Genomic DNA, 14,030 nt, shown 5'->3' on the forward strand with positions numbered 1-14,030 from the left:
GGCGTACTTTACAGAATGTACCTAGGTGTATTTTTTTTCTGCGTGAAATTTTCAGGTGTCATATATAGAATTTAGCCCATAATATGTGGTTAACATGCAGAAACATGTTACTGCGTGATCATATTAAGGGGTTTTGCAGAAGTTTTCCTGTTTCCATGCATTAAACTGAGCATTTCTGAATTTTTTTGTCAAGGTGTGTGGCATGGGCGGAGAATGGGTGTGGAAGCGTTATCCAACTAGCACGTTAGAAGCAGCATTTTAGAAAGGATGGCCAACTCAGAATATGAGCGTCCATTTGTGACATACTGACTCAGACATCTATCTCACATGTATTTTAGAACAAGCAGGAGGGCTCACAATTTAAAACAAAAAAATTCACAAACAGCTGAAGTGGAATTTGAACCTGGGTCCCCTGCGCCGCAACCTACTGCTCTAGCCATTAGGCTACCCCTCTGCTCTGCAGAAATGTCTGTGTGGCTATTTTATAAGACAGATGTTCCTATGGTGCCACACAGATGTCTGTGTTCCTTGTTTTCTATCATTCATAATTTGGATGTTTCAATTTAAAAAATGGATGTTCATGCTGGATGTTTCCAGCACATGGACATCCATCTCACATGTATTTTAGAACAGCCTGTCCCTAACTTGGACGTGACACGTACCAGGTCTAATTACGGACGTCCATATTTTTTAGACATGGATTTCCCTTCCCAATTTGTGGTCAGAGTTGGACGTTCATATTTTGGCCCCTCCTTAGTCCCACCCAAAACATGCCTAGACCACACTCTCTTGCCAAAAGGACATACTTCAGTGTTAGACATCCATATCCTGGCTTTATATAAACGGGATTTGAACATCCATGCAATATGGATGTCTAAATGTCAATTTTTGAAACATCCAAATCAAGAAGAGTGTTTCTAAAATAAATGCCTAAATGTACCACATTCTAACTAGCTACGCACAGTTAATGCAGGAGCTCTTAGCTCTTAGTAGGAGGTAATAAATTTTCCCATGTTAACTGTGGCAAGGTACCGAACGCTAATTGCTACTTTCACATGGGACTAGCATTAGGAAATGCTGTTTCCACCCCACTGGTTGTCATCTAAAATTTGCAGCTACTGCATGGTATATTCCTGCGTTAAGCTGCAGTAACTACAAATTTTACCACGATTTAGTAAAAGGGTCCCTAAGGTCTCTATATACCAAGGTACCCATATTCAAAAAAAGCTGAGCTAAATTTAGGCTCCTAAATTTGAGTCCTATTTTTTTTGTTGTTACATTTGTACCCCGTGCTTTCCCACTCATGGCAGGCTCAATGCGGCTTACACGGGGCAATGGAGGGTTAAGTGACTTGCCCAGAGCCACAAGGAGCTGCCTGTGTCTGAAGTGGGAATTGAACTCAGTTCCTCAGGACCAAAGTCCACCACCCTAACCACTAGGCCACTCCTCCAAACCTAGGAACCTAAGAGGTCCTTTTACCAAGCTGTGGTAAAAGTTGGCCTTAGCGCACTCTTACATGGGTTTTTCATGTTGGAGGAGTGGCCTAGTGGTTAGGGTGGTGGACTTTGGTCCTGAGGAACTGAGTTCAATTCCCGGCACAGGCAGCTCCTTGTGACTCTGGGCAAGTCACTTAACCCTCCATTGCCCCATGTAAACTGCATTGAGCCTGCCATGAGTGGGATAGCGCGGGGTACAAATGTAAAAAAAAAAAAGGCCATTTTTACCACTGCCGGAAGATGGCCAGTTTTCCATTCGTTCCATAAATGGCCACGTGCTAACATGTGTTGAACACCATAGACTCTAACATCCAATTCACTATCTCTGTTCATCAGTATAAGATTGAGATTTTGGATTTAAAGATCAGGAAATGCAACAGCAATTTGTTTACATCTTTATATTGAAAATCCATTGAACGTATTGAGGGGCATAATCGAATGGGGCGCCCAAGTTTTCCTGAGGACGTCCTCGCAGGACGTCCCCGTGAAGGGGCGGGGAAACCTGTATTATCGAAACAAGATGGACAGCCATCTTTCGTTTTGATAATACGGTCAGGGACGCCCAAATCTCAACATTTAGGTCGACCTTAGAGATGGTCGTCCCTAGAGATGGTCGTCCCCAATTTTCATCGATAATGGAAACCAAGGCGCCAATCTCAGAAACGACCAAATCCAAGCCCTTTGGTTGTGGGAGGAGCCAGCATTCGTAGTGCACTGGTCCCCCTGACATGTCAGGACACCAACCGGGCACCCGAGGATGCCTATGTGTTAAGCACACCCCAGTCCCACCTTTGCTACGCTTCTGACACGCCCCAGTGAACTTTGGTCTTCCCCACGACGGAGAGCAGTTGAGAGCGCCCAAAATCGGCTTTCGATTATGCTGATTTGGGCGACCCTGGGAGAAGGATGCCCATCTCTTGATTTGTGTCGAAAGATGGGCGCCCTTCTTTTTCGAAAATGAGCACAATCAGCCATTTTCCATCCCTACAGACTCAAATACCAATTTTTTCGGCTACAACAAGCAGGGCCGTGCCTAGGGTCTCTGGCGCCCCCCTGCAGACTATCAGTTGGCGCCCCCCCCCCCCCCCCCCGGTGAAAATGATCGCTCACCACTTGCTACACTGACAGGAATTGTCAGCAATATTCTTAGAAACAAATTGCTATACATTGCAAAATAAGATAGCAGATGTAAATTCTCAAAGTAGACATATTCCAAACGCTAAAATGAAAATAAAATGATTTTTTTCTACCTTTGTTGTCTGGTGACTTTCTTTTTCCGATCATGCTGGCCCAGTATCTGAGTCTGCTGCTATCTGTCCTCTTAACTCCATTTCCAGGGCTTCCTTTCCATTTATTTCTTTACTTTCCTCCTTTCTTCTTCATTTCTTGCTCTAGATCCATTTCCAGCAATTTCTTCTCTCTCCCTGGGTCCTGTCCTCCCATCCATGTCCATCCTTGTCCCTCTCTGCCCTTCCCTCCTCCATCCATAGCCAGCAATCCTCCTCTCTCCTCTCCCCTCCATTTCCAGCAAATTGTCCTCTCCCTGGGCCCCCATGTCCATCCTTGTCCCCCTCTGCCCTTCCCTCCTCCATCCATAGCCAGCAATCCTCCTCTCTCCCCTCCCCTCCATTTCCAGCAAATTGTCCTCTCCCTGGGCCCCCATGTCCATCCTTGTCCCTCTCTGCCCTTCCCTCCTCCATCCATAGCCAGCAATCCTCCTCCCCTCCCCTCCATTTCCAGCAATTTGTCCTCTCCTTGGGCCCCCATGTCCATCCTTGTCCCTCTCTGCCCTTCCCTCCTCCATCCATAGCCAGCAATCCTCCTCCCCTCCCCTCCATTTCCAGCAATTTGTCCTCTCCTTGGGCCCCCATGTCCATCCTTGTCCCTCTCTGCCCTTCCCTCCTCCATCCATAGCCAGCAATCCTCCTCTCTCCCCTCCCCTCCATTTCCAGCAAATTGTCCTCTCCCTGGGCCCCCATGTCCATCCTTGTCCCCCTCTGCCCTTCCCTCCTCCATCCATAGCCAGCAATCCTCCTCTCTCCCCTCCCCTCCATTTCCAGCAAATTGTCCTCTCCCTGGGCCCCCATGTCCATCCTTGTCCCCCTCTGCCCTTCCCTCCTCCATCCATAGCCAGCAATCCTCCTCTCTCCCCTCCCCTCCATTTCCAGCAAATTGTCCTCTCCGTGGGCCCCCATGTCCATCCTTGTCCCTCTCTGCCCTTCCCTCCTCCATCCATAGCCAGCAATCCTCCTCTCTCCCCTCCCCTCCATTTCCAGCAAATTGTCCTCTCCCTGGGCCCCCATGTCCATCCTTGTCCCCCTCTGCCCTTCCCTCCTCCATCCATAGCCAGCAATCCTCCTCTCTCCCCTCCCCTCCATTTCCAGCAAATTGTCCTCTCCGTGGGCCCCCATGTCCATCCTTGTCCCCCTCTGCCCTTCCCTCCTCCATCCATAGCCAGCAATCCTCCTCTCTCCCCTCCCCTCCATTTCCAGCAAATTGTCCTCTCCGTGGGCCCCCATGTCCATCCTTGTCCCTCTCTGCCCTTCCCTCCTCCATCCATAACCAGCAATCCTCCTCTCTCTCCCTTCCCCTCCATTTCCAGCAAATTGTCCTCTCCCTTCACGCGATTCGCGAACCGCTTAGCACTGCTTAAAAAAAAATTACACATCAGCAGGAACAGGCTGCTTCAGCCAATCCCAGGGGCCTTCCTTCAGCGTGTTCCGCCCAAGGGCTGAAGGAAGGCTCCTGGGATTGGCTGAAGCAGCCTGTTCCTGCTGACGTGTAAATTTTTTTTTTAAGCAGTGCTAAGCGGCAGCGCGGTTCGCAAATCGCGTGAAGGGGGGGTGGGGGGGTGGGACGACGCGACGGCAACGAAGAGGAGAAACAAGAGAAGTGCTGCGTGTGCCGGTAAGCTGCTCAAAGGCACAGGGGACGCCGTCAACACTGCCAGGTGGGGACCGGAGCCGGTTTTAAAGGTCATGGTTGGGCTGGGGAGGCTTAGCCTCCCCAAGCCTCTTATACGGGGCGCCTATGCCTCTGCTCTTTCCTCCGCACCCTGGGGCCTTTAAATCTTTTACTTCCGGTCGCAGCAGCGTCAGTGAAAGCGGAGCGCTGCCGACATCTCCCTTCGCGCTCTTGGTTCCCTCAGTGTCCGCCTTCTTCTAGAAGGCGGGACACTGAGGGAACCAATGAGTGCAAGGGAAGGGAGACGTCGGCAGCGCTTTCACTGACGCTGCTGCGACCAGGTAAAAGATTTAAAGGCCTCGGCGGCGCGGGGCGAGAGTAAGCACCGCGGCGGCGCCCTCCAGAGGTGGGCGCCCCCCTGCGGCGCTTACCCCGCTTACCGCATCGGCACGGCCCTGACAACAAGTGTGCTCAGAATTGACTGACTTTAAAAATGAAGTAGATATTTTGAAGGATAGGTTTTTGGCCTGTGGCTATCCATAACAGGCAGTTTGACAAGCCTACCTCCCAGCTTGTTTTGCTCAGAGAGAATTGCTGCTACAGGACTAGCCAAAAGATACTGATGATGATTTATTAACCTGCTGTCTTCCCTTTACTGAGATGTCAACAATTGGTACGAGTGATGCATCAGTACTGGCATGTTATGCAACTTTATCCTATTTTTGAGGATTTTCCCACTGTTTATTTATTTATTTATTTCCCACTAGTGCATATAGGCGAGCAAAACTACTGGGGAACATCTGACTACAGCTTGATATTACGAATCTGACACTTCTAATGGTCATTTTTCACACGAGCCATGTGGTCGCTGCCAGTAGTGCCAGGCTTCTTTGTCAGGCATGGAATGGAGGGACCCTCAGACTCAGCGAGTCATCCAAGCTAGGGCAACTTTTCTTGCCTGACTGCAAATGTTGTATATGTGATTGTGTGTCCATGATATTTAGTTTATGTTGGGTGTAGTAGTCGCCCAGTAAAGGTTAGACTGACAGAACATAAATCTCATATAATGACTCACAATCAACAAGCTCCCTTGGTAGTTCACTGGGAGGAGAAATCCCATTCTGTGTTAGATCTTAAATGGTGAGTTATTGATACTGTAACTGTAGGATCTTTCCTCTTCAGTCTGTTTTTTCCCAAGGGTCTTAACTAGGAAGTGGAATGGATAACGCTAGTTTAGCGGAATATTCCTGTGGGAGGGGTTTCTAGTGATGACGTTTCTATGGATGGAGGTTTAAATAGTATTGCTAAAAACGCTGTCGCCATCTTCGCAGGTATTGCCAGACAGCTGGCACTTAAGTGTCAAGTAGGAAGAAAGTATTCTATTTTGGATTTTATTTTGTGGGAGAAATGGGTTAACTGACTCTCTTTCTCCCTTTTCAGGGGACATATCTTAGATACATATCCTTGATACAGCGCTTAACGAAACATGTTGGATGTCTGAGTCCCCCGACAATTTCACTTCATCTTTAAGATGAGTACTTTCTAAATCTTTGAATATTATTTAAACTGTTTCAGATTCAGTTTGAAAAGTAGATTGAGTGATTACAAAGTAGATATTGTTATGTTGATCTATTGGTCAGTGACAAGTCGGGTGCTGTAAGTCTTTCAGGAGATAAATGCATTACTGAGAACTGCACTGCTGAGACCATTAGATTCCATCCTGTTTAAACTGTGGAACCACGTGCAGGATGTCAGAAACAGAAGGAAGCCTTTTGCGAGAAGAAGAGGACCTCGGCTGGCGGGGGTTGGGGTCACCCGCCAGCAAAGGTAGGTGACGGCGGGTTGGCGGCGGAAGGGGGGTCGAGGGGGGGGGGGCAAAGTCGGCAATGGCGGGGGGGGGTCTAAAATGTGCCCCCTCACCTCGGGCTCTGGATCCCCCTCCCGCCGAAGTCTGGCTACGCCCCTGCCGCTGATAATTGGCATCGCGGCTACATTGCTATGTGCTGTATGATTACTGAAGTAGTGCGTGAGCCCTCACCGCCAAGTAAACAGGTGGCTTTAAGGGCTCGGGCAGTACCACTGTGCGCTACTTTTAATATTAGCATATGGCCATTTACCACCCTATTAAAAAAAGACCTTTTTTTCCCACCGGGGTAAAAAATGGCTCAGCGCATGCTAATTTCATGCATCCAAACTAGCCCTGGCCACTTTTTACTGCTGCTTAGTAAAAGGGCCTCTTTATGAGCTAATTTATGAGCCTAGTTCAAAAAGCAGTGCTAAGCTCCTACATTTTTTTCCTTACCTAACCCCCCTGTTCACTAAGCCGCACTAGCGGCTGCTGCACAGCAATGATGACACAGCCCATTTAAAGTGCCCCTTTGTCGCCCACTTTTTATGCTCCTAAATTTAAGAGGTTAGTGAAAATTTAAGTATAAACCTATGCATTCTGCCCTAGTAAATTTTCAAAAAGGCCAATTTAGGAGCATAACTCTCACAGGAGACCTTTTACTAAGCTGCTTTCAGTGCTAACTCATGCCTAGCCCTGCAAAAATGGCTTAATATGGAATGCGCTAAAGTGCTTCGCATTAGTTGTGCCATCTGCATGCACTAACTGAGTGGTAATGATTTGTAAATTTTTGGGTGGGGGCATGTTGGGGCGGAGAATGGCCATGGATGCATTAATCAACTAGCAGATGCACACTACCACTGCACTAACTGGATCGTGCATCCATAGCACAGGAGCCCTTAATGCCACCTAAATAGGAGGCAGTAAGTGCTCCTGTGGTAATTTTTTTTAAATCAGCATGCATGGCCATTAATGAAACAAACTGAAAAAAAGTCCTTTTGGACAGCTGCGCTAGAAATAGACTTTAGTGTGCGGGAAAGGCCTGTGAAAGGGCATGCTAAGCCCATTTCTTAGCACAGCTTAGTAAAAGGACCCCAAAGTTATGAGCATAAATCCTTTGAATATCGGGTCCGTAGCATTTTCTCACAGGCACAAAATGGGAGGAAGCTTTAGTCAACAGGCCTTAAATATAGGTTTGAAGGTTCACGTTAATGATCATCTCTCATCTTTAGATAATTCTTATGCTGGATCAATAAGAGTTGTCACAACCTGTGATTTTTTAATAAAAAGAATCTCCCTGGTTTTACAGAAAAAAAAAATTGGATAAGAAGCTTCTCACCTGGTTCCAGGTAGCTGCTCTCCTCTTCAGATAGGCCAAATTCGATAGTACTTGACAGTACTGCTACAAAACCTTCTTTGAATTCTTCAAAATTAACCTAAATAAAAAAAAAAAAGAACTTGGTGTTAACTTTCCAGGCAAGCAGCTGAGAATTTTCTGGTGCAGTAATTAAATTTCATATTTTGCTGCCACCATAGAAAATGTGTACCTGAATATTCAAGGACCTCACACCACTTTCCCTTCCCTCTTCCACAAAGTGAATACAATTTCTTCATAGTTTATGGCTCTGGCCATTTTCCAGTGGGAAACTCACAGCACTCTCACGCAATTTTAGCAGTTTATTACTGAGACATGGCCTACCTTGTTGCCTCTCCTCATTCCACAGAAGCCCCCAGAACACTAAAATGAAGTGAGTACTGTAAAGGTTTATTACCATTAATGTACATACACGTGAACAGGAATGAAAGCAGATTTTTAAACTAGTAAACACATAACTAGCCCCTATCTATCTTGACTTTATGAATGGAAAAAGCATTAGAATGAGTGTAATAGTGATTATCACACTGTATGGTTTGATATAAGGGCGAAGGCAGAGTGCGGACGCACAAAACTCAAAATACTGGATTTCAGACGTACTGATTTTGATAAAATGGGGGAATACCTGAAGAAGGAGCTGTTGGTGTGGGAAGGCGTAGCAGATGTGGAAAACAAGTGGTCCAAGCTACAGGCTGCTATAAATATTGCGATTGATTTTTATGCGAGGAAAGTAAACAAAAACAAGAGAAGCAAGAAGCCTATATGGTTCTCCAAACAAGTAGCTGAAAAAATAAGATCAATAGAGGCTTTGTTCAAGAAATGCAAAAGAACGCAACGAGAGGCTCACGTAGAAGATTATTGGATTAAACTCAAAGAAGCGAAGTGAGAAATACAGCTAGCGAAAGCGCGAGTGGAAGAAAAATGGCTAAAGATGTAAAGAGAGGTGACAAGACCTTTTTCAGATATATTTGAGAACGGAGAAAAGATAGGAATGGAATTGCGAGACTGAAAGATAATGAAAATGGCTATGTGGAGAGTGATGAAGATAAAGCAAACGTGCTAAACAATTATTTCTCTTCGGTGTTCACGGAGGAAAATCCTGGAGAAGGACTGCAGTTAGCTGCCGAGGGAATATCTGGGAATGGAGTGGATACTGCGCCATTTACAGAAGAAAAAGTTTATAAACAGCTTGAGAATCTGAAGGTGGACAAAGCTATGGGGCTGGATGGGATACATCCCAGGATACTGAGGGAGCTCAGAGAGGTTCTGGCAGGACCTCTTAAAGATTTATTTAATAGATCTTTAGAGACGGAAGAGGTACCGTGAGATTGGAGACAAGCGGATGTGGTCCCGCTCCATAAAAGTGGAGACAGGGAAGAAGTGGGAAACTGCAGACCAGTAAGCTTCATGTCGGTGGTAGGAAAAATAATGGAGTCACTGCTGAAAGAAGCCAATGGGTTACAGGATCTGAGGCAACATGGCTTTACCAAAGGAAAATCCTGCCAAACGAATCTTATTGACTTCTTTGACTGGGTAACCAAAGAACTGGATGAAGGACGTGCACTAGATGTAATCTACTTGGATTTCAGCAAAGCCTTTAATACGTTCCCCCACAGAAGACTCATGAATAAGCTGAAAGGGTTGAACTTAGGACTGAAAGTGGTGAACTAGATAGGAAACTGGTTGACCAACAGGTGGCAGAGAGTGGTGGTAAATGGAATCCGCTCAGAGGAAAGGAAGGTGAGCAGTGGAGTTCCTCAGGGGTCGGTGCTGGGGCCTATTCTATTTAATATATTTGTGGGAGATATTGCTAAAGAGTTGGAAGGAAAGGTTTGCCTTTTTGCAGATAACACAAAAATAGCCAATAGAGTGGATACCCTGGAGGGAGTAGAAACGATAAGAAGGGATCTCTGAAAGTTAGAAGAATGGTCGAGCGTCTGGCAGTTAAAATTTAATATTATCAACTACTAGGGTAAAAACTGCCATTCGATTTCTCTCCAGATAAATCTACAAAATATCAGAAATCTAATATGGGACTGAAGTTTTGATAAGGGAAGCCTTGGCTTCATCACTTTTTTCACTTTGTTCACCTTTTGTTCATTCACTGTGTGGGTCGGCTACCACCGAACACTGAGCTACCTACAGCCATCACTCCAATAAGATAAGTAACGTTAAATTATTGTATTCAGATCTTACTAGCACTGTTGGGACTATGGTTGTCTAACAGCCTCAACTGTGAGCAACACATAGGATAGGAGGTGGATGGTGCTATGATGGCTGGATGGGCTTGACACTATTAAACTGCCAGTCAGTTCGAGTGACAGCCTAGTTACTGAGCATTATCAGCATATTAAAAAAAAACTTAAAAAAAATTTTTTTTATTAGATTTCTGATATTTTGTAGAGTTAAAATTTAATGCCAAGAAGTGTAGAGTGATGCACTTGGGGTGCAGAAACCCAAAAGAGAGATACCAGATAGGAGGGGAGAGATTAGTAAGCTCGACTCAGGAGAGAGACCTTGGGATGTTGGTGTCTGAGGATCTAAAGGTGAAGAAACAATGCGACAAGGCGGCGGATGCTAGGCTGCATAGAGAGGGGTATAACCAGCAGAAGAAAGGAGGTGTTGATGCCCCTCTACAAGTCATTGGTGAGGCCCCACTTGGAGTATAGTGTTCAGTTTTGGAGGCCATATCTTGCTAAAGATGTAACAAGACTGGAAGCGGTGCAAAGAAAAGCTACAAAAATGGTATGGGATTTGCATTGCAAACCGTATGAGGAGAGACTTACTGACCTGAACATGCATACCTTGGAGGAAAGGAGAAACCGGGGTGACATGATACAGATGTTCAAATATTTGAATATTCCAAACTTGTTTTGGAGATGGGACTGCGGTAGATCTAGAGGACATGAATTAAGGTTGAAGGGAGGCAGACTCTGGAGTAATGTCAGGAAATATTTTTTCACAGAAAGGGTGGTGGATATGTGGAATGCCCTATCGCGGGAGATGGTGGAGATGAAAACGGTAATGGAATTCAAATGTGCATGGGATAAACACAAAGGAATCCTGTTTAGAAGGAATGGATCCATGGAATCTTAGCAGAGATTAGTTGGCGACGCCGTTAATTGTGAAGCAAACTGGTGCTGGGCAGACTTCTATGGTCTACGCCCTGATCATGACTGAATAGATATGGATAGGCTGGAGTGTAAATTTTAAGAGGTTTCGATGTTAGCTTCAGAACTTGGTACAACAGTGCTGGGCAGACTTCTACAGTCTGTGCCCTGAGAATGGCAAGGACAAATCGAACTCGAGTATAAAGTATCACATACCATGTAAAATAAGTTTATCTTGTTGGGCAGACTGGATGGACCGTACAGGTATTTATCTGCCGACATTTACTACGTTACTATGTAGAATTATTAGACAAAGGTAAAATAGACAGTTTACTTTTATTTCTGGTGGTCCTAGTCTCCAACTATTCTTCAAAAGAAGAGAATTTGTGTAAATATTTTTAAACTGTCTTTTGAAAAATAAGCATAACTTAGCTAGAGAGAAAGCAAAATTTCAGTATTAACCTTCCTTTTTAGTCATGCTTATCAAACTTCTATTACTCTGTGTTATCATTATGTTTATTCACTCTGCTGTTTATTAAGATGTCTCAGTATGTGCTGCATTAACACTGTATGTAGCAGACTGTGTTATAGTGTTCACTGTTATTTGAATGTTTTTTTTACTGCTGTAATTGCCTATTACCTATGTCCGGGTTATTATTGGTGTATACCACCTTTATTATTATTTCTGTGTACTGCTAGCCTAATGGTTAGTGTAGTAGCCTGAGAACCTGGGGAACTGAATTCAATTCTCACTGCAGCTCCTTCTGATTCTGGGGAGGTCACTTAACCCTCCATTACCCCAGGTACAATACAGGGGCGTAGCCAGACCTCGGCGGGAGGGGGGTCCAGAGCCTAAGGTGGGGGGGGGGGGCGCAGGTTAGCCCACCTCCCCCAGCCGCCAACACCCCCGCCACTTTGGACCCCCTCCAACCACCTTCCCCCGCCGCCGCTGCCGCCGCCCCTCCCTCCATCGCCGCCACTGCCAGGTACCTTTGCTGGCGAGGGTCCCCCAACCCCCACCAGTCGAAGTCTTCTTCAGCGCCGGTCGACTCCGACACCTTCACTATTGATCTGTTTCTGACTCCTGATGTCCTCCATGCATGTGTATGTAGCCCCATGCAGGACGTGCACGCAGGACATCAGGAGTCAGAAACAGATCATTAGCGAAGGCGCCGGAGTCGACCGGCGCTGAAGAAGACTTTGGTTAGCAGGGGTTGGGAACCCCTGCCAACAAAGGTACCTGGCGGTGGCGATGGAGACGGGGCAGCGGGGGGGGGGGGGGGTTGGCGGCGGGAGGGGGGTTCAAAGTAGAGGGGGGCCAGGGCTTAATCTGTGGGGTCCCATGCCCCCATGGCCCCACCTGGCTATGCCCCTAGTACAAAATAAGTACCTTAGATTGTGAGCTCTTTGAGCAGGGACTGTCTTTACGTGTATGGTGTACAGCACTGCATATGTCTTGTAGCGCTATAGAAGTGTTAAGTAGTAGTAGTATTTAATATATAAACCACTTTGATTGTAACTACAGAAAGGCAGTATATCAAATCCCATCCCCTTTCCCTTGGGTGAATTTTTTCTAAAAAGTGGTAAATAATAAACAAATAAATAACTATAATGGCATGCTGAAAGCCAGTGTTCTAGGACCCCTCTAGGGTAGGGAACACAGCTCTGGGATTTCAGGTGAGAAGGGAGGATGGAGTGTACCAACAGTGGGAAACTAGAGGACTCAGGACTTTGGGTCAAATTTGAGAGGAAGGAGAAATCCATACCTATCAAGATCTTGAGGAAGAATATGGCCTGCCCTTGCACCAGGTATTTCAATATGGGCAACTCAAACATTATATCTTATGGAAAGCTAAAGGGGACCTTAGCCTAAATGAGACTATTTTAGAGAGAGCTTTGCGAGGTGGTGGGGGGCGGGGATGTATATCCCGTCTGTATCAAGCTTTACAATTGGCTTAGTCACCAGTGGATTTTTATATTCAACGCTGGGAGCGTGATCTACGGGTCATACTTGAGGAGAGGAAGTGGGAAATGAGCTTTAGATACTTGCTTAAACCCTCAGTAAGTAGTGCAATGATAGAAAAGGGCCACAAAATGCTATATTGCTGGTATTACACACCATAGCATTTGCTGCGTATCTTTAAAAGTGGGTCTGGCCTTTGTCGGCATAATTGTGGAAAGCGGGGGGATATGTACCATATTTGGTGGACTTTTCCTGTTGTTCAACCATAATGGCAGGATGTACATTCCTTGGTGCAACAACTAGTAGGAGACCATTATCCATTCAAACCAGAACACTGTTTGTGGCATCATAAACTATATGGGATAAAGCTCTCGCAACATAAGTTGACGATCCATCTCTACACAGTGGCAAGATTGGCCTTGGCAGCAAGGTGGAAAAGCCAGATAATGCCAACTAGTATGGTATACTTGTGGAAACTGGACTATCTGTATTTAATTTCAGAGTTAACAGCTATTAAAAATGGACAACGCCAAGGTTTGGGACGATTATCGGAGATGGAAATCTGCCTCCCAGACTCAACTTCACCTATGTTCATAGTGTGGACTATGTGTCTGTTCCTCCTGCGTACAAGCGATAAGCAATCCTGTGTAAGCTAGAGACTCTACTGGGACTCATAGGAGAGGGGGGAGGGGAATGGGGAAAACTGGGAATCTGAATATTGTAAGTGTTACTCTTTTGCTATTAAGCTCTGTTATATGCTTTCTGGTAATAAAGTTTTGAGAAAAAAAAAATTTAAACCCTTAAACTTAAATGGCTGCATGTGTGTGGATGTGTCCAGTGACGCTTAGATGGCGACTCTTGTGATGAACTAGGGCCAGTACCAGGCAAAAGCAATGTCTATGTCTTGTATACGGCAATCTGGTTTAGGATGGGCTAGAAAGGGCTTCAACAGCAACTTCAGCGGCTAGAACTTGAGGACAGTGCTGGGCAGACTTTTACTGTCTGTGTCCCGCAAATGACAAGACAGATAGGCTGGAGTAGGCTTTGGCAGCAATTCCAGTAGTTGGAACATAAGAACACAGCTGGGCGGACTTCTATGGTCTACGTCTCAGAAACACCAAAGAAAGACCATGATCAAGTATTGTACATTACATTCATTGTTGATTTCATCATGAATTGATAATGAGTGTGACAGCTGGGCAGACTGGATGGACCATTCAGGTCTTTATCTACCATCACTTTCAATTTATTACAACAGCCAAGGTTTCCTTGAAATACCAAATAATGTTTATCTACAAACTACCTGGAATACAAGGTCCAAGACTGTGGAATGCTC

At 45.7% G+C, this 14,030-nt stretch overlaps 1 protein-coding gene across 2 annotated transcripts in view; it reads right to left on the reverse strand.

Moving 5' to 3' along the window:
- The window catches only part of NINL (ninein like), a 247,655-nt gene that overhangs the window by 167,489 nt on the left and 66,136 nt on the right, over positions 1-14,030 (reverse strand). For both annotated transcript variants that reach the window (XM_030196281.1, XM_030196282.1), the window contains exon 3: positions 7,586-7,682. In XM_030196281.1, coding sequence (XP_030052141.1) covers positions 7,586-7,682 — 97 coding nt within the window. The remainder of the gene's footprint in view (positions 1-7,585; positions 7,683-14,030) is intronic.

Source organism: Microcaecilia unicolor, chromosome 3 (assembly GCF_901765095.1).
Source record: "Microcaecilia unicolor chromosome 3, aMicUni1.1, whole genome shotgun sequence".
NCBI lineage: Eukaryota > Metazoa > Chordata > Amphibia > Gymnophiona > Siphonopidae > Microcaecilia > Microcaecilia unicolor.